A 24667-nucleotide genomic window follows, 5' to 3' on the forward strand; every position below is an offset into this window, starting at 1 on the left:
CCATTTGCCCATTTTTCATTAGAAAACTAAATCTACTCTTTGGATTAGAATAAATTCTTCCCATGCTGCTTCTCCACAAATATTTTTTGCACATCTGGAGAAGGGAGCAGATAGACAGGTGAGTTATTTCCCTGGAGCAAAAAGACAAGAATCCTGTCCTGAAAAAAAATCTCAAATCTCTCCTAAGGTGTAGGTATTTTTATTTGAACACTTTAACTATAATTGCTGTATACAGGCAGAAGGATTTTTCTCCCAGCAGAGACTCGACATGCACAGGAAATGATAAACTGAAGCAAACCAAGATGCAGACTGATACACCTGGGCAGGAACAGGAATTCAAACCATGAAGTTGTATTACACAACTAATTTCTGTTAGTTGTCTTCTGTCACAGTTGTCTGAAGGGTATTTTCTGGGATCTCAATACGATAGACAAAATTATTATTGAGAAAGAGGAGTGATGTATATGTAATTTTTCTTATAAAAAATTTTAATCAATTTTTTCCAGAAACACTGTAATACTGCTCTAATAATAAGCAGCTACTATACTATTTTAGTGGATCCCTCTAAATTTTTACTATTTTTAGCACAACATTATAGAAATTAGTACTAGAAACTGATATTATAGAAACCAGGGCTTGCCATACAAATAGAATTGTAATTGCAAATCAAACCACTCCCCTGCTACCCTTATTTTTAGCCTCTCCATCAAACAACAAAAAAGAAATTAAAAACAGCAAATGCAAATGACCTGTGCCTGCCTCAAAATGAAATTAACATTTACGACTCTTTTTGGGTATAGTTTGCCCAGTGAATAATGCAGGGAAATCCTGTTTTCATAACTTTTTGCATATAAGGTTTATCCAGCTCAAACTACATGCTTTTCCATTGGGGAAAAATATCCTACTGGTAACACTGGAAAAATAATAAGATCATAGAATCATAGACTATCCTGAGTTGGAAGGGAACCACAGGCATCATCAAACCCCAACTCCTGGCCCTGCATGACAGCCCCAGGAGTCAGACCATGTGCCTGAGAGTGCTGTCCAAACACTTCTTGAACTCTGGCAGGCTTGGTGCTGTGACCAATTAATTGAGTGACAGTGCAAACAGACTTATACAAATGCACAGCTGAGCAGCCACAGACGTTGAACTGGCAGATGATGTGAATGTAGAAGACAGCCAGTCGGAAAAGAACGGGAAGCACAGATCTGAAAGCTCACAGCCAGTTCTGGCCACTTCACCTCTGCTAAGGTTGAGGAAGCAGCCATGGTGGAGCTACATGTCGTCCCAGAAGGTAGGGAAGCTATGTCAACCTCTGTGTTTGGAGCTGCACCTGGCGCCACTGGAACACTGCTTATTTCTTTGACTGATTTTTATTTTTTCTTTATATATAAATCCAGGGATTACATCCAAGTCTGCTGGCCAGTCAGGAATACCTCAACAGCTCCGTGAATGCCACGTTTGAAGTGCAAGCTGTCCAGAACGCCGAATGCCTGCAGTGGGAAGGAGCGGGTAGTCCTCCAGCAGTGGGTATGAGTGGATACTCCTGCAGCTGCGGGTACGAGTGGGTACTCCTGCAGCAGTGGGTATGAGTGGGTACTCCTGCAGCAGTGGGTATGAGTGGGTACTCCTGCAGCAGTGGGTATGAGTGGGTACTCCTGCAGCAGTGGGTGTGCGTGGGTACTCCTGCAGCAGTGGTACCAGGTATGGCTGCTGTTGCTGCTGCTCTGGCACCACCGGCGGGGCTCGAGAAGTGGGCTTACACTCACCCCAGGCTGGCAGGTACTGGGAAGGGGTGGCTGGGAAGTGAGTGGTGCTGAAGGCAGCGTGGTGAATGGGTGGGACCCAGTATTTTCCAGCGAGCACCACAGCTGAGCGGCTGAGGGAGCTGGGATTGTTCAGCCTGGAGGAGGCTCAGGGTGGACCTTATGGCTCTACAGCTGCCTGAAAGGAGGTTGTAGCCGTGTAGGGGTCGGTCTCTTCTACCAGACAACCAGTGACAGGACGAGAGGACATAAGTCTTAAAATGTGCCAGGAGATTACACATTGGAATGTGCTGTCCGGGGAGGTGGTGGAGTCACCATCCCTGGAGCTGTTTAAGGAAGGGCTGGACGTGGCACTTAGTGCCATGTTCTAGTTGACACGGTGGTGTTCAGTCGTGGGTTGACCTCGAAGATCTCGGAGTTGTTCTCCCGCCTTATGGATTCTGACATCCCGGGATCCCGGGCGCCCCGCCCATGCGCCCGCTCCGCCAGGGGGCGCCTCCCGCCCCGCCCGCTCTCGGAGAGCGCGCGCGCGCGCCCCTGGCGGTGCCCCGCGCCGCTTGCGCCGCGGCGGAAGCGCCGGCGGTGCGCGCGGGACGCGGGTCCGGGCGGGTCCCGCGCCCCCGGCGGCGCGGAGTTCCCCGCTGCCCCGCTGCCCCCGCGCCCCCGCTCGCTGGGCGCCCTCCCGCCCCCGCCCCGCCGCCGGAGCCGCCCCGGTCCCGCCGCCCCGCGGCACCGGCCCCCGCGGGGGGCGGCGGCGGAGAAGTAAAACCGGGCTCCGGCAGGGACGGCGGGGCCGGAGCCGGAGCCGCCTCCCGCCAGGGGAAGGTGAGCGGGCGCTGCCGGGCGCGATGCGGGGGCCCGGCCCGGCCCGGCCCAGGCCTGGCCCCGCCGCCACCCCCGCGGGTTCTCCCGGAGGTCTTGGTCACCCCCAGGCCCAGGGCCTGGCTTTGATTCCCGTCGGGACGGGGGCTGCGGGAGCGGGGCGGCCGCGGGCGCTGCGCGGGGGCAGCCGGGCCGGGATCGCGTCCTTCGTGCCAGGAAAGGGGGCTCGAGTCCCCCCACACGGCTGCAGAACCAACGTAGTCCCGCCGGCACAGGAGCCAGGCCAGTTCTTGTGCCAAAACAAGGGCTAAACCACGCTGACTTCTAGGATCTCTCCAGTCGCAGGTGCCATTACCAGGATTATCAGGGTCTTCTTTTTTTTTTTTTTAATTTGTTTTTGTTTGTTGGGTTGGTTTGTGTGGGTTTTTTTGTGTATGTTTGTGGTGGCATTGCTGATTCTGGTGGCAACGCTCTCCGCAGCCGTGTATTTCTGTCGGCAGAGGCACGTCGTAGCTCCTGCTTTGCAGTGCCTTTCTTGTTTGGAGATACTGGAATGTCCTCCAGAGGCTTCCCTTAGACATTTCGTGTACGTGCTGGAATCGTGCTGTGCGCGGTTTACAGCAGTGTGCGTTGCTGTCCGTAATTGCTCCTTCTAGCGTGATCAGTAGGGTCTCAGTTAACCAGGATGTGCGGACTGCAGCTGAAGACCACTGTTGTAGTTTAGTTAAGGACTTTTCTGGGTTATGTGCCAGAAGTCAGTGGAAGGAATTGTTGTGTGTTAGCCTTGTTTCCACCTCACCATCAGCGTAAAGCCTTAAGAGTAAACGTGAGTCAGTGTGTACTGTCGTTAGTCAAATGAGAGACTGCATCCTTTTGAATGAGTAGAAATGTGTGTAAGCTGCTGTATTAGGAAGTTAGAACTTTTAATATGTAGTTTGAACTGCACAACAGCAAGTGTGTCAGTGCTGTCAGTTAAAATATGAATATGCTCATATTACAGGGAGATTCTGCCTGTAGCTTGGCTAAAGGTTGGACTTAGTAGTACTACACTTAGTTGTACTGAACCCCGTTGTAGTTTTTAGATTTGGATGATGGCAGATGCCAGAGAACCTCTGACAGGGAAGGCACGGTGGTCTCTGCTTGGATGAGGTCCTTATCAGAGTGACATTGCTGGTGTGTCTAGAAGACAGTGTGCTTTATCTTGTAGTTTTAACTGCTCTGTGCAGTCATAGGGCAGGTAGCTGTACAGTTGCAACAGACCAACGTGTTGTTACCAGTTAGTAGCATATAAGAACCATGTTGAACCTGTATTCAGTGTGGAGCTCCTGTGCTTTTTTTGATCATGATCTGCCTTGCCTTCTTCATTGCCATTGCAGCCACATTGCAAGGACCTTACTCCTGCTCTTAAGGAGTAGTTGTAGGGAGGGGGAAGTAGAATCTTTGCAGCAAAGGGATAGGAGGCAACAGGCACAGAGTGTAGTAAGGGAAATTCTAACTAGAATAAAGAGAAACATTTTCACCATGAAGGTATTCAAGCACTGGATTAGGGGCCCAGCTTCCAAAGAAGCTGTGGAATCTCTATCCATGGAGATAATACAAACTGGACTGGATATGGCACTGAGCAACATAATCAAAATCCTTAGAAGAGATTGGACAAGTGCTGTTCAATGAGCCTTTCCAGTGTGAATTATTCTATGATTCCCTTTAAGATGAGTAAACAACACTGTTCAGAGTAGAGCTGACTGTCCCTAAGAGAAGACAGTACTTTAGATCTTGCCTCTCTGGCTGGTAGCACACAAGATGTCAGATTTTAATTTCTGTTCCAGGTTAGCACATAAATATGCAAGTAAACTTTTAAAACTGTGATGATTGCATTTGAGGTATTGCATGGAACATTATAGGCAAAAGGACACGTAATATTTTTGCAAGCCTGACATGTGTAGACAGGACTTTAAATTTACTTGATGGGGATTTCGGGTTTGGAGAAAGCCATAAACAATTAAAAATACGATCAGTAGGAGAGTACAGTTTAAGTAATCTTTTAAGCTACATAATCACCTCTCAGTTTTGAAAAAATGTTTCTGTGCCATAACCCATGCTCCATATTGTTCTCTAGGTGGTAGGTGGAGCCACTGTAGAAGTCCAGGCATAACAATCTGATAAATATTGTGGTGTTGAATGCTACTCCTAAATCCTGCTTGGTCTCACAAGTTGTGTTTCTTATACTTGCTGTGGGTGTTTGCTGCCTGACAGGTTCTGGAGTTCAGCTCTGGCAACAGGAATGAGAAGGAGCTTTCTCTTGCTCTCCCACGTGCTCACTCTCTCCCTTCCTTTCCCGCTAATGCACACCCCCAAACACAAGTGCATGAAATCTGTGAAGTGCATGTCACTAATGCTATGTGCTTGTACACTGCTGAAGATAAATCAGCTGCTGGTCGCATTGTCATGCTGAGTAGCAAAGAACATGATGAGGAGCAAAATATTATAAGCCTGAATTAGTGGAACAGGCATGGATCGCTGAAGCAAAATCCTTGTGATGAGATCAGCTTTCTTCTCATTAATAGGAGTTATCTTGAGCAATGTGGGTGGAAGCCGATTTCAAATCCAAAGGAAAAGGGACATCCTTGGTCTATGAGAGCGTGAGGGAAAACTGAGATGGGGAAATAAGTGAGATGAGTTCTGGTATAGTACGTGTTTCAACGTCTCATAGCAAATGTGGAGTAAAACTGATCTGCTTCATAACTTTTGTTGTCATTGGGGTTCTGATAGTATCAACAAACTTTCTGAATTTCAGTCATTTGTTGCATGCAAAAACAGAGCAAGAGTAAAGGCATGATTGACATATGTCAGTCTAATATCGGAGCTCTGCAGTCATACATGTTGTAAGTCACATTCTAATAAAAAACCAAACCACAACAACCTTGAGCTTAGATTCTTTCAGAAATATTGTTCTTAATGTGTTTCTCCATACAATCCTGTGTTATGGTTGCAACGTGTTTTTCTTCTTGGTCCTGACTAGCAGAATGTCAAGTCTTATCCTAGTCTAGAATAAAGTGGTTGGTTAACTTTTGTTTCTCAAGATATTAAGCACTGTAGCCAAAATAGCCAAGCATTCAGGTTGTCTTGTATTTGTAAGGTGAAATGAATAGCAGTTTTCCCCCTAAATCATACAAAACTAAGAAAAGTCTTTCTCCAGAGTTATAGAAAGCCTGAAATACCAACCCAGAGAGGTCTAGTCCAGGAACTTCTTAGGAGCTGGCACTGGAGAAGAGAAATTCTTATACATAGACAGAGTAAAGCCAGAGCAGTTAAAACTTTTAGAGGACTTTTTTTTCCCCCCATGTCTTTCCTGCTACCTCTCTGTGTTGTGCTCTGGGTCTTCCAGATACAGTTAAAAGTCTCTCCAAGCCTGAGAGTTTCTTATTTGAGACCATCTTCTTACTAAGTCATCGTATGGTGACATGAGACTGTTCTGTTTCTTGTTGTAGTTAATGCTTGGGAGAAGATTTCGTTTTACTATAACAATAAATTAGACTAATCAATACAACTTTCTGAAAATTGAAAATACAGTATTAATTGGTGTTGGTAACAATATAAATGTTCTGAATCTGTGTAAGTTGAACAGTTTTCAATGAGATAAAATCTTAGCCTGAGATTAAGCTGTTGCACTGTCTTTCTAAATTAGAATTGTCAGCATTTCAAGTACACAAAAGAAAAGGACTGTAAAGATCAAGTAAAAATTTAGCTGCATGATCTGTTACGTTTCTAGTAGGTGCTGCTGGGGTGTGGGTTAAGTGGTATGTGAATAAAATGCATATGTGCATATATGAAATACATATATAAATAAATAAAGACAGGTCTATCTTTTTAGAAGATTTATTCATCTACTTTTTTTTTTTAAAACAGGAAATGACAGGTGGAAATGAATCCTGTATTGCAGGACCGATACCTATGTCCTTCTTAACTTGCCTGACTTACATTCTACAAGAATGGACTGGCGTGGAGCATATTGGAGATTATCTGAGTTATGCATTCTACCTTGTATGGGTGCTTTTTCCACTTGCAGTAGTTTTTATACTTCCAGGAGTTATTGTTGCCCTCTTCTACATTTCCATTCTCCTTCTTCATATTTATAAAAGGAAGAATGAGCTAAAGGAAGCTTATTCTCACGATGTTTGGATTGGTGCAAGAGAAATGTTGGCTACCCTATGGGATGGACACGGAAGAATATGGCATGGTAAGCAAGATCTGACTTTCATTAAAACCTGCTGAAGCTCTTATTCCTCATTTACCTTTCAAGATTATCATTATATACCTGATTGTTGCTGCTGTTGCATGCTAGTTTTTTTTCTGTTTTATCAATGACTGCCAGTGGTGCTTGAGAGAAAAAAAAAAGCCATTGAGACTTTTTTTGTATTGTAAAATTTTTGCCTTATGCATTTATTCCTTTGCTGCTACAAATGAGATCTTTCTTCTGGTTAAATATATAGGCTATTTTTAATTGCCTTTTTTTTTCCTATGTTTTATAACAACCTCTGGATTGTCTCATTTGAAGAAGACCTGAAATGTCCGTTATGTTAAAAATTAGATCAATTATCTGTATTATTTCATAATCAGTGTATAAAGACTGGAAGTTAAATGCCAGTTCCTTAATAGCTAGCATGTCAGCACATATTAGCATAATTTAATTGCACTTAAACATTTTTTTACATAAAGTGCCAAGTGAGGGCTAAGAGGAATGCTAAGTGTCAATTCACTCACTCGTTGCTTCTTGAAATTAACTTTAGAGCCTGTTACAGAACTCTACTTTTTTATTTTCTTTCTGTCTCTGTATTTTGGACAGCTACTTTCTCTACTAGAATGTCAAAACTAAGGGCCCTGTTCCTTGTTCTTCTACTACTATTTCTTTATAAAGACAGACTTAATAAATGATTTGGCTTTTCTTTCTAAGGAAATCATAAGCCTCTTTCGGAGCTATTCAGTCTAGATGCAGCTGAAGGAGAAAGAGATGCTTAAGAGCAATTTACATAAAGAACAAATCCTTCTTGAAAATCATCTCTATTTGTTCTCTAGTCAAAGGGAAGCAGGTTTTCAAGGCATTGATAACCAGATGGTGCAGCAGCTGTATCAGATAGGCTTTGTAAGCCTAAGATGTAACTTTCAAATCTAGGAAAGTACACTACATCAAAATCAACAGCTACATCAAAGAGCTTAAAATGCTCACTTCACAATAAAAAGCTATTTACTTTTTTTCATAAGAAAATGATTTTTTTTAAGGCCTTGGCTCTTTTAAACCTTAGTAACTTTTTGTAAGGTCCAACTTTTTATTTGCACGGAAAAGATTCTTATCCAGTCCCTCAATGGCAGCTGTGACTTTTTTCTGCCCTGCCAGCTGCGTCCTTGTTATCTATACACTTTTCTTCCTAAAGAATGAAATGTTTTGCAATTATTTTTTCCCCACTTGATTAATCAATATATCACAGGAAGAGCTTTTAATCCTCAAGTCTCACAGCATTATTAAAAAAACCAAACGAAAAAACAACCCCACAACCTAAAAGCCCAAAACCAATGCCCCAAATGGGTGCATGGTACCTGTAACTTTACGTTTATTATGGCAGTGCTGTATGTATGATTGGCTGGCGTGGAGCACAGTTAGTGGTCACTTGGGGTGGTACAGATGATACACTTGCAATATGCTGCAGCTCCACATGTGTACAAAGTATAACAGAGGGAGAAGAGTCAAGAGTACCTTCAGAATTAAAAATAAACTAATGAATAGGAATTGCAAACCTAGTTAACTTTGTAAGTGACAGGATTTGGTTGGGTTTTTTTGTTGTTGTTTTTGGGGTTTTTTTGTTTATTTATTTTACAAAAACCACGAACAAGATACTGTAACAATACTACTGGATATTAACTGAATATGTTCTATGCTGATGCATTTTGATATTTTGTATTAACATATTCTGCACTGTTAAATAGAAATGTAAGTTCAGTAAGAAACTTATTGTGTTTATTTTTCAGCTAAGCATATAATGCCCCAACTAGCTTTTAGTGCTTAGTGATGGAAAACTGGAGCAGGTATAACTTGGATACAAATAGCAAAGATACACTTCATACCCTGGAGTAAAAGGAGACATGTAAATGGATGCTGTCATGTCAAATCTTCTTAAACAGTCACTGGTGGCAATGAACTTCAAAAGGTTAATAATAGCTTGAAATAGTTGTTTTACCACTTCAGCCCTTGTTGTGATTTCTCTTGAACGATTGATTCAGAGGACTTTGCAGCCTTGAAGACAGTGAACTGAAAAAGTAAGGGAAAATGGTATAGTTCAAGACAGTGAGACTGGATGTTTTAATTTATTTTTTAGTTCTTTCTTTAAGTGTGGCACTTCTACTTTAAATGAAACTTTTAATTTCTATGGAGTAACTTGTATTTCCTGTATATGGTGCGAGTTGCCTCTTGAATAGTGCAAAGGTCACTTTGCTCTTACCACTTCTCAATACCTATAGGTTTCAGCTTGCTATAAGTTAGTTTCTTTAGGATAGATTTATATCAGACTTTGACATCTGTTACACTTTTAACAGGTTATGAGCTTCATGGTGTCAAAAATATTCCTGAAGGACCAGGGCTTGTTGTGTTTTATCATGGAGCTACTCCTGTTGATTATATCTATTTCGTGGCTAGACTTCACGTGACAATGAAGAGACGCTGCTGTGTAGTAGCTGATCATTTCGTCTTTAGATTACCAGGTAACATACTTCATTATAAACAAGCAGTTTTGGAACTCTTACTTTAATTTTTTAATGGTGTAAGTAATAAAAATTGTATCACAAGAACACAGCTTTTAGAACAGACATTCAGACAAATTTAGTGAAAGTGTTGAAGTAGAGCTGCCTCTCACATGTTCTTTACAACCAAGAATGAGTTGTAAACTCAACCCAACCAAGGATGGGTCATACTCCTCTCTGGGTAACACCTTCCAATGACTCTAGGGTGTTTAGAAATAAATAGAAGGAGATCGTAGGAGAAACAGTTGTCTCTCTATTAATCATTAGCAAAGACTTCAATAAGATATTTCTTTTTTATTAATATAGTCAGAATGAGTGGTGTAACCTGATTAACAATTAAACTGTTTGGAATCAATGCCCTTACAGTTAAAAATACTAGTTTGGAGAGACAATGTATTTTCTTATCCCACCCAGTTGAGTATGGTGAGCAGGGGAACCTGTCTCCAGGAAGACTGTTTTGAGTAGAATCTCAAAAAGAGGAAAGCTGTAGAAGTGTCCAACATGTTCACGGTGACACATGAGGTGAAGCATCAGGAAAATGAGAAATATCTTTAGGGCAATATTTTGACTGGACTACTGAAATACACTGCTGATGGGTGAAATTAATTATGTGAGGGGTTTGGTTTTTGTGTGTGTGAAATACAGTAGTACCCAGTCCTTTTCCCAAGTTCAGTTTGTGACTAAAAACTTGTCAATTCACAAAATTAATTACAAGGAGTGTTCCGTAATGTATTCATGCTTTTAGTGGAAATGACTCAGAAAACTATTGTTTTGTCAATAGTTTTATTTCTTAGTCCACAAGATACTAGTATCTTCCTTCAGCCTTAGTCCCTGAAAACAACACTTTCATCCTGATCGCAGCATGGCTTTGCCTCTACAACTGCTTTTGCCAACAGATTCAGATCTGTGAGTTAGTTATCCAGTCTTTTGTATACAGCTGACCAGTACAGCCTATTTCATAATGCAGACTTGGCTCCATATTGTATCTATTAATACTTATGCACAGTTGTTTATCAGATGGTAGATTATGTTGATTTTCTCCATTTCTACCTTGAAATAAGGTTCTAAATGTGAGTCCCCCAAATATCATTTAGTAGCATTGCAAGACATCTGACTGAATGGCTGATCTCGAAGAACTGAGTTCAGCAGTACAACATCTACCTAACAGCTGGTTTCTACAGGTGTTCCTGAGGGATTGATGCTGGGATCACTGTTGCTTAGTGTTTTTATTGTACCCCTGGATGAAGGGTTGGAGGATGCACAGCAAATTCACCGATGATACCAAACTAGAGGAACCGTCGATATACTGGGGGTTAGAGCTTGTGTTCAGAGAGACTTCACAGAAATGAACGGGCAGAAACCTCATGAAAGTCAGCAAAAGCAAATGTAAAGTTGTGCATTTGGGATAGAACAATCCCATGCAACAGTACCCTGGGTAAAAGGTGGCTCTGCAGGAAAGGACTTTGGCCTTTGGTGGACCACAAGTTGGGTGTGAGTCAGCAGCGTGTGCTTGCAGCAAAGATGAACTGCACGCTGAGCTTTTTTTAGCATGACTGTAGCCACCAGGTTGAGCGAAGAGGTTTTTTCCCTTGGCTTGGCACCTGTGCAAGCACATCTCCCAATATGGTGTCCAGTTTTGGACTCCCCAGTACAGGACACACTGACACACTGGAGTGTGTTCAGTGGATGATGGAGGGCTGGAGCACACAGTGTATGCAGAGAGGCTGAGAGAACTGGATTTGTTTGATCTGTACCAGATCAGGGTGGGGGAAGATATTGTTGCTGTCTTCAACAACCTAACGGGAGGGTGCAGAGAAGAGGGAGTCAGACTCTTCTGACAGGTGCACAGTGGTAGAATGAGAAGCAAGACAGACCAGTTGCAACACAGGAAATTTTGATTAGACATGTGGAAAGGTACTTTACCATTAGAGTGATCAGACACCTGAACAGATTGCTTAGACAAGTTGGGGAATCTGCATCCCTGGAGACTTTCAAAACTCTACTGGGTGAGGCCCTGAGCAGCCTGATCTAGTTGAACCCGCTTTGTGTGGGAGGTTGTACAAGATGACCTCCAGAGGTTCCTTCCAATCTACATAATTCTCTGTTTCTGTGAAGGAATTAAGGCTATTCAAGGAAGACAAGCCCAAAGAGCCCAGAAAATGTTCTGAATTGTTTAAAAATCTGTGCAGTAATCTATGACTGGCAAGGTAGATGCGACTTCTCTTGTGAATCAAAGCAAAGAGATTGCATAATTTTGTCCTAATATTAAGGCTGTCTAATCTTGATTAAATCTTCAGATTAAAGTGGACACCTTTTCAGAAGATGTTTTAACCAAAAGTTATTATGCTCAATGCAGGGGAAATGGGGGAGTGATTTGGGGATTCTGTTAGACACACTTGGATTAGATAATTTAATGATTCTTCTTGTTTTATGATTATTAAATCTACTACGAATAGCTGTCAGGAGTGGCTTGTCCCATGACTCTGAATCTCCGGTCCATGCCAGTATGCAGTTGCCAGGGCGCAGTCTCATGGCATCCTCTGCACGAGGCACTGCTGTCCTGAGTTAACTGGAGTGTGTTTGTAAAATGTTGCTGTGCCTCTTAAGGGATTCATGAGCCTGCAGTGCGTCAAACATGCCTTTCCCTACTACTTAGTCTTGAAAGATATGGCTTGATAACTTATGGAAGGGTTTCTAACCTAATAGAAGACCTCCTATCTGGAGATTCCTACTGAACATTACCTTCTGTGATTCTGTAATGTGTCTTTCTTTCACGTCGTTGCAAAAGGAAATTATTTGATTGTCTCAGTTTATTCTGTGTTGGTATTAAGTATGCTTTTGTTACTTGTATTTTGTGGGAGAAGGATATGAAATATGGTCATGTGGCTGCTTTTTTTTTACTTTTTCTTTTAATAACTTGAGGTTAGCCACAGGGAAAAAACCCAAAACAATATTCCATGTTTCTGGTTCTTTTGGATTCTTAGCTGTGTAATGCTCAGGAATACATTAATTTTTCTAAGGTTGAGCTAAGAGAAAGTCTTTTCCCCAAGAATACAGTGAAGGCTAAGATTTCACTTGTGTTCTTTTCCATCACCCTCCCCTATAGTATGGGCTGTATTTGGTTCCTAGAGTCATCTAGGAACCCCTGTTTAAAAGATTGCCTTCTATTTTGGGGCACTAAGGCAGCCCCTCTCCTGTAATGTCCCAGAGGAAAGGGGCTGTTGCTCCTCATCTTTGCAACACCTTGTATATGTGTCTTGTGGACTAGATGCTCTGCAGATATAAACATGTGGTTACCTACAATTGTGGAAGGTTGGATTCAATGATCTAAATGATTCCTGTCTGTCTGTGGTCCTTGCCATCTTGCTACCAGGCAACTGAGAAGCCCTGATGTTACAGTCATTTGGGCTAAGTTACAGAAAAGTATATGGTGCATGTATTGATAGCAGTGTTAAAGGCATTACTGGGTACTCTCCAAAGGGTTTTCAAACATTGATGCAGACACAATATTGTGGAAAATAAAGGAAGAGTATGTTGGGGCAAAGGGCAGAGTCCAAGTTAAACTGTGGAATAAAATTAATTTTGGATTTCTTGCTATCCCAAAGAATTAGCATCCCTTCATGCTCTGGAAGGCTGAAAAATTGTGTTTGGATAATTTTGAGAGTTGTTTTGTTGTTTAAAATGGAAAAATAGATTCTTGGTCACTTACATGCAACAGCCAGGTACTACCCCAGTGTTTTTTCTGACTTCGTGATGACCTTTGCCTTGGGCACAGGTAGCCTGGCTGTCCCTTCAGGGCCACTGCACTAATTTCTGTCTCTCTGCTGCTCTAAGGGAGACAGGTTCTTCTTCTTCCTTGCTACTGGAGCAGAGACACTGATAGTGATGTATGTTCTGCTGCCTAGGTTATGAAGTACAGCTCAGAATATAAAGTTTATACTGAAAGCCAAGGGGGGAAATACATCTGAGAAATTTTGTGGAGACTTGAAACCTCCCCCCCGAACTTTTCTGTAGTACAAATTTTTGCCCGTATTCTGTGTTCTGGTGTTTTTTTTTTTATTGATCCATGAACTGAACAGACTTGTGATGTTGTGTCACATGCACCTTCCCGCCCACCCCTTTCTCAGCATATCCAATGAAGAAAAGAAGGTTGGAGTCTCTTTTCCTGCTCAGCCAACCCTTCAACGGTTTTGTCTGTCTCCTGAGCTCACTGATAGGAAGGACTTAGAGACAGGCAGCTTCTTACCACCAAGTACTTTCCAGAGAGCTTTAATTAGTTTGGGAATACAAAGCATTGTAAAAGCCAGCTGTTGAAGATCCCACAAACAAAGCACCTGAAAGAAATGAATTTACTTTAGGATAACTGTATTTCAGGTGTCCTCTGTGCAAATGCTACTAGATGAAGATTGCGAATGTCACCAGCAGTGTGCGAGACGGGCACAGCAAAATATGTGACAGGTGTAGTGCAGCTTGTGTTTGTTCTGTTGTCATGTTTGTGGACAGATCATGATTGTGTATAGAGATGAATCAGGGGTAATTATACTCACACTAACAACAAAGACTAGTTAGAGATCAGACTTTAGTTAAGAATAAACTAATGATATGTTGCCTCATGCTTTTCTTCTCAAGCCCTTAGTTTATGCGAGCTGTAAGGGAAGACAGATCTATCTTCCTAACTGTATTTCTAACACTTCTTCAGCATGTGAGTGTATGTAACAAACGTGTGTTTGTAGTAACAGCTATTAATTTGTTATTGAGAGGCAAACTGGACTAGATCAGTTCTGTTTCCTTGTCTGTGACTGATAAGGTTGTTTGCCTCAGTGGGAAACTTCCAGAAAAAGAAATAATGTTTCCCATGCTGCTCAGATGTCCAAAGTTCCCATTTTGGTATGTAGTACTCAAAAATACTGTATAAATTTGAAATTTATTGAACCAGTTAACAGTTAACAGGACTGATTTCCTGCAAACAGAGGTTAATGCTAGTTATGTCCTTTAATCTTAGTCTAAATTCATCAGGTATGCTCCCATTTGATGCTTGTAACCAAATTTTTGATGTTCTGCTGTTTCTTGGAGAGTGGGGCCAGTATGACGCTTCAAATTCAAGATGATAGGAGGAGTTTATGTAACCTTAGGTTAAGAAAATCAGTTATAATATTAACAGAAGATGAATATACCCAATTCAGGCTTGCCAGATCTTTGTATGAAAGGTACTCACAGACTGAACCAGGGAGTCAAGTGCTGCAGTGATCTGTAATGCAGAGAATGACAAAGAAAATGAATCATTCTCCTTGTGCACAACTGGGCTTTGCCAAAGTTCACAAAATGAAAAAACCACAACGATTTGCTGGTATTGCTTCTCGTTGTATTTTATTTGGACTGTGCTACATTTGAACAGTAGAGCTTGAGCAAGGAGCCAGTGCCCTGGAACCAACTTAACTCCTTTGAAGGGACACTTGAAAGATGTTGCAGTGCCAATTTTTTTCCGTTTAGTCCTGACAATGAGGTATCACCTCACGTTACTATGACAAAAAGCCGCTGAAACCCTAAATCATCAACTTTGCAGACTAAAATCTATAAGCGCAACTTAATGCTTCAGTCCCTCTTGGGGACTTGGGGCTACAGCTTGTTAGACAAATAAGTTTTAGCCATACTGTTCTGTGTTGGGAATCTGTACTCAATGGTAGTATGAATGAACATTTTCTGAATTAATATTGTCTTACCCTACAGGTTTTAAGTTATTACTTGATGTACATGGAGTTATACCTGGACCAAGAGAAGCTTGTGTCAGTACTCTGAAGGAGGGCCACCTGTTAGCCATTGCCCCAGGTGGAGTTCGGGAAGCACTCTTTAGTGATGAGATGTACACTATTTTGTGGAGTAATCGGAAAGGCTTTGCTCAGGTGGCCATTGATGCAAAAGTGGTAAGTATGGCAGGTCATGGAAGAGAAGCAGAGAATGCTAACTTACTGCTACTTTCTTCCAGGGAAAGCTGTTTTGATTATCGTATATCTGCTGTTACATTGACTGTCATGAGTATGGTCTACTTGCTCTCATAACTGCACTTCATAACTCTTTTTGTTGCCTTTGATAGATAAGAAGGCTTTAGAGTCAGCTAAAAATAGTGTGGTCAGGAAATACAGAGTTCAAAAGAATGAGAGATGAAATACAGGATGATTTCTGTTACAAGGGTCTGCTGTTTTATACATAACTGGTCAGGATTGTGATGGCTTAACCCCTGACCAGAATGGTTGGGAAGCAACCCTACATCAGCATTTCTGTTGCTCCTTTCACTGAAGTATGCTGTGACCCAGTAGAGTATAGACTCACTGGCACTATGCACTGTATTGGCATTTTATAGTAGTAAAATCCAGGGCATACAGTGGGAGCAGCAGGAGTTCACTGGTGTGAACTGTCCCTTCAGTCGTAATGTATAGCACTGTGCTTGGTCAGCAGGCAGATACTTATTCATAGGGGACCGACTGTGAAAGGCAGAACAGTGTGTAATATATTTGAATTGTAAGTATTTTAATAATAATTTCAGAGTCCCTCTCATTCTATATTTGTACTTGAAAGGTACGTGGATATGTCTGTAGCTCTGCATATACCCAATTTAAAAGTAAGTCTCACACCAAAAGTTTTATGTTTAGGTACTGTCAAAGAGAGACTAGTTAAATTTGTGGATTTTATGCAGAAATAGAATACTTTTAAGACTCAAGTGTATGTCGCTTTTCTCACAAGGAAAATAACACTGCTTAAACAGGGTGTTTTCAGCAGGTTTAGATTTTACTAATGTATTGTAATAGCATGTGAAAGGTCATACCTGAGATTCAACTATGGCTATACTCATTACATTTATTTTATTGAATGTGTTCGGTTCTTTTTATGCACTCAAAAGGGTGTTGTAGCTTCATCACCCCCCAAAAAAAAAACAACAACTGAGAGATGCAGTGAAAAAGGAATAGTGTCGGAGGCAGGCTGAAAGTGGAAAAAATATCTTTATTTAGATTAAAAATGAACTTTAAGTCACCTTGAATTGTAAGCAGAACTCCTCATGGACAGAAAAATGTGTCTGAAATGTCAGAAAAATGTGTCTAAAATCAGAACCTTCAACTCCTTGAAATTGTCTCATTTCAGCAGTTTGTTTGCCAGAATTTTTGTCATATAAGCTAACTTGGTACATACAAAAATCTCTACTTCTATGTCAAAAGTAAAATGTTCCAAGTAAGATTTTTCTAGAATAAACAAGTTTGTAACCATTCAGGTTATGCAACTGCACTTCCTTTTATTCTCTGTAATTGCATCGTATTATTTACAGACTTTTTTTTTCCCCCAAAAAAACCCCAATGTGATACCTTTCTGAAAAGTTTCATGTACTAGCTCATCTCCATGCTTGTTTTTAAAAAGTTTATAAGAATCTGAATGCATGAAGATCCCATGAAGAGTTCTGTATTTCTGATGATGCTATGTACAGTGGATACATGCCATAAAATGATAGTGAAAAACTTCATATAGTAGTTGCCCCCCTCACGGTTCTTGTAAATCTTGACAGCTGTTTGCAGTAAACAAAAACAGCAATAAAAACTTGAAATATTGAACACCATTCCAAGTATTCATCAGCAGAAATAAATCATGGACATGTATGACACATCATGTGTGAAGCAATACCATCAGCGTAGCAGAGACGAATCAGACAAGTTTAGTGTCCTAATCCTGTGAATTCTTCCCTTTGAGCGTAACTACAAATTAGGTAAGAGGTTTAAACACTTAAGTCACAACTGTGCAAACACTGCTAGATGGGGGAGGGACTCCTAAATGCTCCATAGGTTCTGAAATTCTGGACTGCTTTGAGAAAATGGACTTGGTGAAACAGTGACTCCTTGAAATCTTGTAGTATTCTCCAGTTTGAAACCTCATGGCAGAAAGTCACAGAAGAAATTAAGAATACTTGTTTTGCTCTCTATATGTCCTTGTCTGAGACAGTCTTCTGGAATTAATTTGCTTGTTGTGTTTAAGTGAGGTAGAAGATTTTCAGTTAGAGCTATCTTCATTAAATTCTTAATTATTTTTTTTCCCTTCTAGCCCATCATTCCGATGTTTACACAAAACGTTCGAGAAAGCTTTAGGACATTAGGAGGAATAAGTAAGATATTTTCTATTTTTTTTGTAGTTTCTTTTTGCGTATGTGTTTAGCCTATCTCTGTAGAAATAATTCCCATATAAATTTCAGATTTAATGCAGCCTTGTTTCTTGAGGTTTGCTCTCTGTTAGAGTTCAGAGATGTTATTAGGATTTAATATCAGCATTAGACGTGGTACTGGCTCATCTAAATTACTTTCCATGTAAGTGTTCCTTTACAGAAGCAGTAGAAGAAAGGAAAAAGGAACCAGAAAAAGGCAGAAAGATTTACAGCGCTTTTTTCTCTGCTTATGTCTGCTAGGCCAACACTAGGTTTTCTCCTGTCTGTTAAGAAGCAAAGCAAACAGGTTTGCAGCTGACACATAATTCCTTTAAATGTTCTCCTAAAGCTCTGTACTTACACCTTTGCCTGTGGTTAAATTTTGAGTGATTTGGACTATTATTTAATCTGTAATTGCTTTACTATTCTGCACTAGACCTGTAGTTCCTTACAAAAACTTGCATTTGCCAGCTCTTTTTCCTCATCTCTGTGGGACTTCCGGACAGAAAGGAATAGATGGGTCTGTGTCTGAAGCATCCAACTCTGGGATGATTAGATGTCCACATCTCTGCTCATTTTCTAGTGTTAAACTCCCTTTTTTTTTAAGCTCTTCAACTTACTGTCTAGCAGAAGGGGCCTGAACTGTCTCTTCCACACCACATGTTCTGCCTCAAGTATGGTATCATCACTTTCATTAGAGGATTACAGGAGCAACACAGTTCTGTTTCTCTCCCCTTCTAATTAAGAACTAAATATTGCATGGAGAAAACCAAGGCATCACATGCAGATGCTCAGAATAATTCACACATTTGTCACGTACAAAAATAAACAGCAATTAATTGTTGCTGTGTTCAGGAGAATCATCCCAAAGAGAAGAAATTTAAGCCAAAATCATTCATGCTCCTTGCATACTACAACAGATTGTTAGAGGAATTGAACTCTCTTTATCACTGGAGGTGTTACTCCAGTTTTAGTAGTTTTTGAATATTTGTTTTTATAGGTGGTGTACAGATAATTCCACGTCTTGATTGATAAGGATTTTCTTATGCCAGCACATCAGTTAATGGAATTTCTTGTCTGCAATTGAGAAAGATAATATTAGCAAGCATTATTCAAAGAATGTCTTCTGGGTACATTTGGGATGAATGCTTAAAAGGTGGCATGTGGCAAAGATCATGTGTCCTCTTAGAGCTGATTGAAATACCTGGTTTTTCTCTCTTTTTATATTGTGTAACTGCAACCAGTGTGTGATCTGAAAGAGCAATTCAGTGTGTTAGTATGGCTGACCTTTAGGCAGATAAGGCTATTTCTGATTCTCTAGACCACAGTGGGACTGACCAGTGCAGTCTTCCAATACTAAAGCACTTAACTAACCTGTAAAATGAGCTGAACCTGTAACCTGCTTTGCATAGCATTCCTGTCCTCTCCAGACAGGCAGCTGTTGAATTTTTCTCTTCTTCCTTCTTGTTTCAGCTACTCTTTGGAGGAAAGATTCCACACCAAGTTAGGGTAGAAAACAAGTCTGATGTTAGCATTAATGCAGCTTTTGGAAAATGAAAGTCAAAGGTAGAACAACAATTGAGATGACACATTGTTTTAAAGAGTCTGGTTTGGGGGCTAGATTACAATTTCAATGTTGAGACATATGGGGAAAAAAAACTTAACAGAATAATCTCTCTCTCTCTCTCTCTCTCTCTCTCTCTCTCTCTCTCTCTCTCTCTCTCTCTCTCTCTCTCTCTCTCTCTCTCTCTCTCTCTCTCTCTCTCTCTCTGCTTTCCCCTAAAAATTTTTTTGACATTAGAAATATTTAGGTCACTATATGAACGTATTAGATTGCCATTAGTTCCCCTGTATGGTGGGTTTCCAGTCAAGCTACGTACATTTATCGGAGAACCCATTCCATATGAACCAAATGTGACTGCTGAGGAACTAGCTGCAAAGGTAAGATATGATATAGATAGATATAGATTTTTGTTTTGTTTTAAATATTGAATGTTCTGATAGAAAAAACTGCAATAGATTTTTCAAGTGATTTCTGCCTAGGAGCCAGTTATAAAAATTGATGGAATCATTAGTTAGTTTTGGACTTGTTTAAGTCTGAATGGCCTTAAATACTATCTTTTTATTACTACAACTTGCAGCTGTTCTAGGTCTTCTAAAGTTTATTACACCCTCTATTTGCTTTGAGAAACAACTTGCTTTAAAGACTGAAGAAGTTCAGTCAGATAAGACAGCTCTGGGTTGATAAACAGAGAAGCACTTCATCCAGGAGGAAGTGTTCTACATCTTAGTCTTTTCAGAAAGATACTGATGAAACCTTTCAAACGTAACAAATCTGTGTTCACAAGCTGTTGGAATTTCATGCAATAAAAAAAAATAAGTGAGATAATTTCACTGCTTTGTTTAGTGTGTTTCTATTTCCTCTAGTTTCTCACACAACAAATTAACTTTTAAATGTTCAGATTTAGGTTCTTTGTCGAAAGGATTGTCAGGTCCTCATGTTCATCCAGTTTATTAATAGATTTCACAGTGCAAGACATAAACCAGTTAAATGGTGGAGCAGTGAGATGGAGGGGACTGAGATAGCCATTTTTGAAAGCTCCACAGATGGTCACTCAGAACATTCTGAAAACTTCACTTGAGAGAAGGAGACTTCTTGACTATGCAGGTGTCAGTTTAGTTGTCTCTCCTCGTCTGTTTACCCTCTGATTAGATCTCTGCAAAATGGCTTAAATGTTTATTTTAAATTGTTTATCTGCATTATCTTAAGCCCTGGTTATGGAAAATTGGTTGTTTCTTTTGGGGGTTCAGTCTGACAGGACTTCAGAATTGTTGGCTTTCAGGAGAGAATGTGTATTTCAATGGCTTTCAAACATGCATTGGCATCTTAATTTGTGCCAACCCTCACTTGCTTCTGACTTAAATGCAAATTCTGCTGGAAAAGGCCCCTAGAATGTGACTTCCCTAGAATCCTAATTAGAGTGATTTTAAAGTTGTATCTCATGTATCATGCTATGGCACAGTATGCATTTTTCAATTTTATATAGAAAAAAATTAAGCTCACTTTTTTTACCTAATACAAATTTTAGATCTTTGGAAACACTTAGGACCAGATCTATAAAGTCCTTCTCCAGGACTTAACAGCTGATCACGTACTTCATATGAACAGTGAGAGCTTCTACCAACAATCATCTGCCCTTGATGACCATTGGTTTACAAAGGCAATGTGTTACAAAGACACAATGGTGTTTCCAGTGCTGCTTCTGAGAGTGTGTAGAAGGAAAGTTCATGGACACTGGAAGAACGTTACTGATGCAAACCTGGGTGTTTTACTCTGTCTGTCATTTTATTTTTGCGTATCACTAATAGAGTTTGTGAACTCAGCTACCAGAAAAAAAAAAAGTACTAGTTTGTTGGTCTGTTCCATGGCAGTGTAGCTGCAATCACATCCTGTGGGCTTAAATATGGAAAAATAGTATTTTGTACTTGCAGTAGTTCTGTGGCATTTGAAAGGATGAAGAAGAGCCTAGAAATTGTGCTAATGTGTGAGCTACGTAAAGATGATGTAATCTGACCAAAACCTTTTCTCTTTCCCTACAGACAAAAGCAGCGGTCCAAGCTCTAATAGAAAAACATCAGAAAATACCAGGAAATATATTTAGGGCTTTAATGGAACGATTTCAAACATATAAGAAAGATGATTAAGGTCTCCTGAACTTAAACTACTATAAACTACTCTTTAGTTATAATATTCTTAAAGTCACATTTGCAAATTATTAATTCTTCTAATAATAGGTTTTAAATACTGTCCTAAAGATACTGCTGTATAATTTAAGGTAGAAATCACTTACCCTTGCCCTTTCCCCTGTCCAGTATCAAGCTCAGGAACCCAAACTTCAAATCATTCATAATGGAGCAAAGTTTAATTTTTGATAAATGCATTCCTACCTTGAAAGTGTCTGGGTCATTGTTTTTTGGTTTGTTTTTTTGGAAAGCCTTTGTGTACATGGTCTGTCCTTTTTTTGGTGCGTTGACATCTCTCCCCCCCCTCACCCAGAGATGGAGTCTTACTGTTTTTATCCTCATTACTGTAAGTAGGTTTTTCAGGCCAGATTAATGCTGTGCAACACGTAGGAAAACTCTCCGTAGGTTGTTACTCTAACACTGGTGGAATACAGTCAACGTTTGGCCTGCAGAACCTCTAGCAATGACTGCAAAACCTGTGCTGGAAAGTGTTTGGTTTTACTGGGTGAGCTCAGAAAGAATTTGGAGAAGTCAAAATTGATTAGAGAACTGCAGCGATCCAAGGAAGTCTGTTACAGAAACCACTCCAATGCAGTGAATGAGAACCCTGCAACACAGCTCCTGTTTCAAGCCAAGCCATATTGGATATCTGCTGTTCACTAGAGACTTGTCCTGTATATTTCTCATTTAATCTACAAATTCTCTTTTGAAAGAATGAACCAAGCGTTTAAATGTCAAGAAGTGGAAATGGGAGTACTGTTTTTTAAGATGAGCTCACAAAGGTTTATTTTGAAGGGAAGAAAAAATGATTACAACACTCTTTTTAAAAATAGAAGTTCTTTTGAAAAACAGGATAGACATTCCCAAATAGCCTTTAGATCTAGTATGTGGGTAAAGTGTTAAACATATATATTCTTCAAACAGGTATTTACATAAGTTATTAAATCAGGGTTGAGGCGGAAGTTCCATATACTTTCCTTAAGTGAAAACAATTGAATCAACAGGAAGGAGTTGCAGGATTGGGCTATTGTGCATTTACAGCAAATTGTATTGTTATATTTTTTCTGAACTAAAGCCTGTGCTTTTATTTCCAATTAGGAAATATCTGAAATATTTCTTCTGATTTCCAGCAAGTTTAATCTACAGTTCTTAAATTAACATTTGGGACGGTTTTGGTTTTGGGATGAGGACAAATTCCTTAAGGAAAGATAAAAGAGGTTTTTGCTGTATGACATTGTCTCCTTTCAATATTGTTGGGGCTTGACCTTTTCTTAAAAAACCTCCACGCATGCCCTCCAAAAAAACCCCAACACCCAAATTTTGAAGGAACAGTTGTATTTGATTTAGTATCCATTCCTCTCACCATTTAAGCTCATACATTGCTTTATGCTCCTTTAAATGTTTAAATTAGTGACATTACTCAAGTGCATGTGGATGATGTCCTACATTAGACACTTTTGCATAAAGTGATATTTTACTATCAATTATGGTTTACAGGAAGCAAAAAGCTTACTTATGATGTTATTTTATATCAAAAGCATTTTATGTTGTGTTAAATTAAGTTTTTTTAAAGCTCTGGGAAGAATCATGTTATACAAAAGCAAATGCCCATTCTAAAGTTTTTAAAATGACTTTGGTTTCATTTGAAGGCAGGATTGTGTTCTTTTTTATTTATTGGTATGTGTTTAAAAATATTAACACAGTATGTCATTAAAAATGATAATGCCAAATTCCTGCATTGGAATATAAATTAAGTATGACCTTTTTTTTAACTGTCCAACTTGAAGAAAATGTGCATCAGTCTATATTGTGAACATCTCAAAGGCAGCTGAACATATTTTGTGTTGAGGTTGCATATATATGTAAAAGAAAACTCAGTCTAAAAAGTTCTGTTAGACATGAACAGACATTTTTTATCAGAGATTTTGTAAAATTTATTTTACTAAATATGTGGGCTGTTCGCTGCAATTTTGTCCCTTTAAGTATTGAAAGATGAGTAAAAAAAAATGAAGGGCAGTATTGGTACTCTTTTAAGTGTTCATATTTGTATAGGCCTTTCATATTTATTTCTATATATTAAAAATGTATAGCAGACATCTTTTGAATAAAATTGACAACTGGAATAGACTTTTGAAGTTCTGTGTTGTGTTTGAACTAAATGGAATGATACGTGGCCTGTCCCGCTGAGTCTTCAGTGGCTTTGAGCAGCACGTCATACCCTTGAGAAGCCCTTCTTGCCTAATGTCTGCATAGGGGTGGAAGGATCAAAACCTCAGAAGGAATGAATTAAAGGAAAAATAATTCAGACAATGGTGGAATAAAGGACAAAAGTCACAAACAATAGGGACTGAGTTTTAATAGTTGCAGTCAGTGCTCCAGGAGGCCTTAACAGGCACTGCAATAACACTTTTTTAAAGGTCCTGCAACAGAAAATAGGTCATAAATACTGACTAGTAAGGTTTATTTGTACATATTTAGTGTGTGAATGCCTACTTTATTGCACTGAAAAACGGGGCAGACCTGGAATGAGACTCTCACAAATAAGGTTATAGACCAGGCATCCTTTTAGCTGATTTGGTTTACTGTGCATCAGGCAGAAGTATTCAAAGGAAATTTTAGCAGCTTGAGACTAAACCACTCATTACCTGGTTAGCCTTTGGATATGCTGAAGACATCACATGTTTTTCTCCATGCGAGCATAAGCAGGGGATGTATTTTTAGGTTGTTTGGAAGTAGACTGACTGCTGTACTGACAGGTATTCATGATTATCTCTCAGCAAGACCCAAATCTCCTACTGGTCAATTTACTGTCCTGTTGTGTAATAGCAGAGCTCAGTCTGAACATCTATTATTAGGATGCTTTCACATGAAATTAATCTCTGCAAATGCAAGGTAGAGCAGTTAATCAGCATTGTCAACACAACTGTGTGGTTTATCCAGTGTTGGGTTTGCTGTACAAGTATACCATTATGTTGCTTCATCCTATTATTCTGTATAAAAAGATACAGCTATGATGACAGTGTGTTAGCTCTAGAGGGCTTAATCACTATTAAGCCCAGCATAGACACAAGAATGCTTTTTTTGGTGTTACTTTTGCATGAAAAAATTATGGTACCAAAAGTAAATGTGAAAGTGCATGGAATTGCTACATGAGTGTAGTAGCACTGAAAATGCATGTTAAGTAAGATAATTCTGTGAAACGTCTGCTAAAACTTAATGAGGCAATCCAATGACACTTTCTTAGATCTATTCCCTTCACTTTTTTTTTTAACTCAGAACTAGGCAAAAGAAATGACAGCCTTAAGATTCTGAAGATGATCAGAGGGCTGGAGCACCTCTCATTGAAGACAGACTGAGAGAGTTGGGGTT

General features: G+C 39.9%; 1 protein-coding gene across 1 annotated transcript; it reads left to right on the forward strand.

The window, feature by feature from the left end:
* The first annotated feature begins 2809 nt into the window (after positions 1–2809).
* Positions 2810–23433, forward strand: LOC103755453 (transmembrane protein 68). The gene is made up of 7 exons (XM_018080195.2): positions 2810–2934; positions 6496–6826; positions 9175–9339; positions 15106–15299; positions 17458–17518; positions 19356–19495; positions 21155–23433. The coding sequence occupies exons 2-7, from the start codon at positions 6499–6501 to the stop codon at positions 21257–21259; spliced, it is 993 nt and encodes a 330-aa protein (XP_017935684.1). The 5' UTR covers positions 2810–2934; positions 6496–6498; the 3' UTR covers positions 21260–23433.
* The last annotated feature ends 1234 nt before the right edge of the window (positions 23434–24667 follow it).

The sequence above is a fragment of the Manacus vitellinus genome, unplaced genomic scaffold, assembly GCF_001715985.3.
Source record: "Manacus vitellinus isolate BGI_N305 unplaced genomic scaffold, ASM171598v3 scaffold_1_pilon, whole genome shotgun sequence".
In the NCBI taxonomy this organism is placed as follows: domain Eukaryota; kingdom Metazoa; phylum Chordata; class Aves; order Passeriformes; family Pipridae; genus Manacus; species Manacus vitellinus.

Bases quoted from the DNA above. Each gene is read 5' to 3' on its own strand.
- LOC103755453 (XM_018080195.2), top strand. From the start codon at position 6,499: ATGACAGGTGGAAATGAATCCTGTATTGCAGGACCGATACCTATGTCC. The intron at 6,827-9,174 runs GTAAGCAAGATC...CACTTTTAACAG, and splicing joins ACACGGAAGAATATGGCATG to GTTATGAGCTTCATGGTGTC. The intron at 19,496-21,154 runs GTAAGATATGAT...CTTTCCCTACAG, and splicing joins CTGAGGAACTAGCTGCAAAG to ACAAAAGCAGCGGTCCAAGC.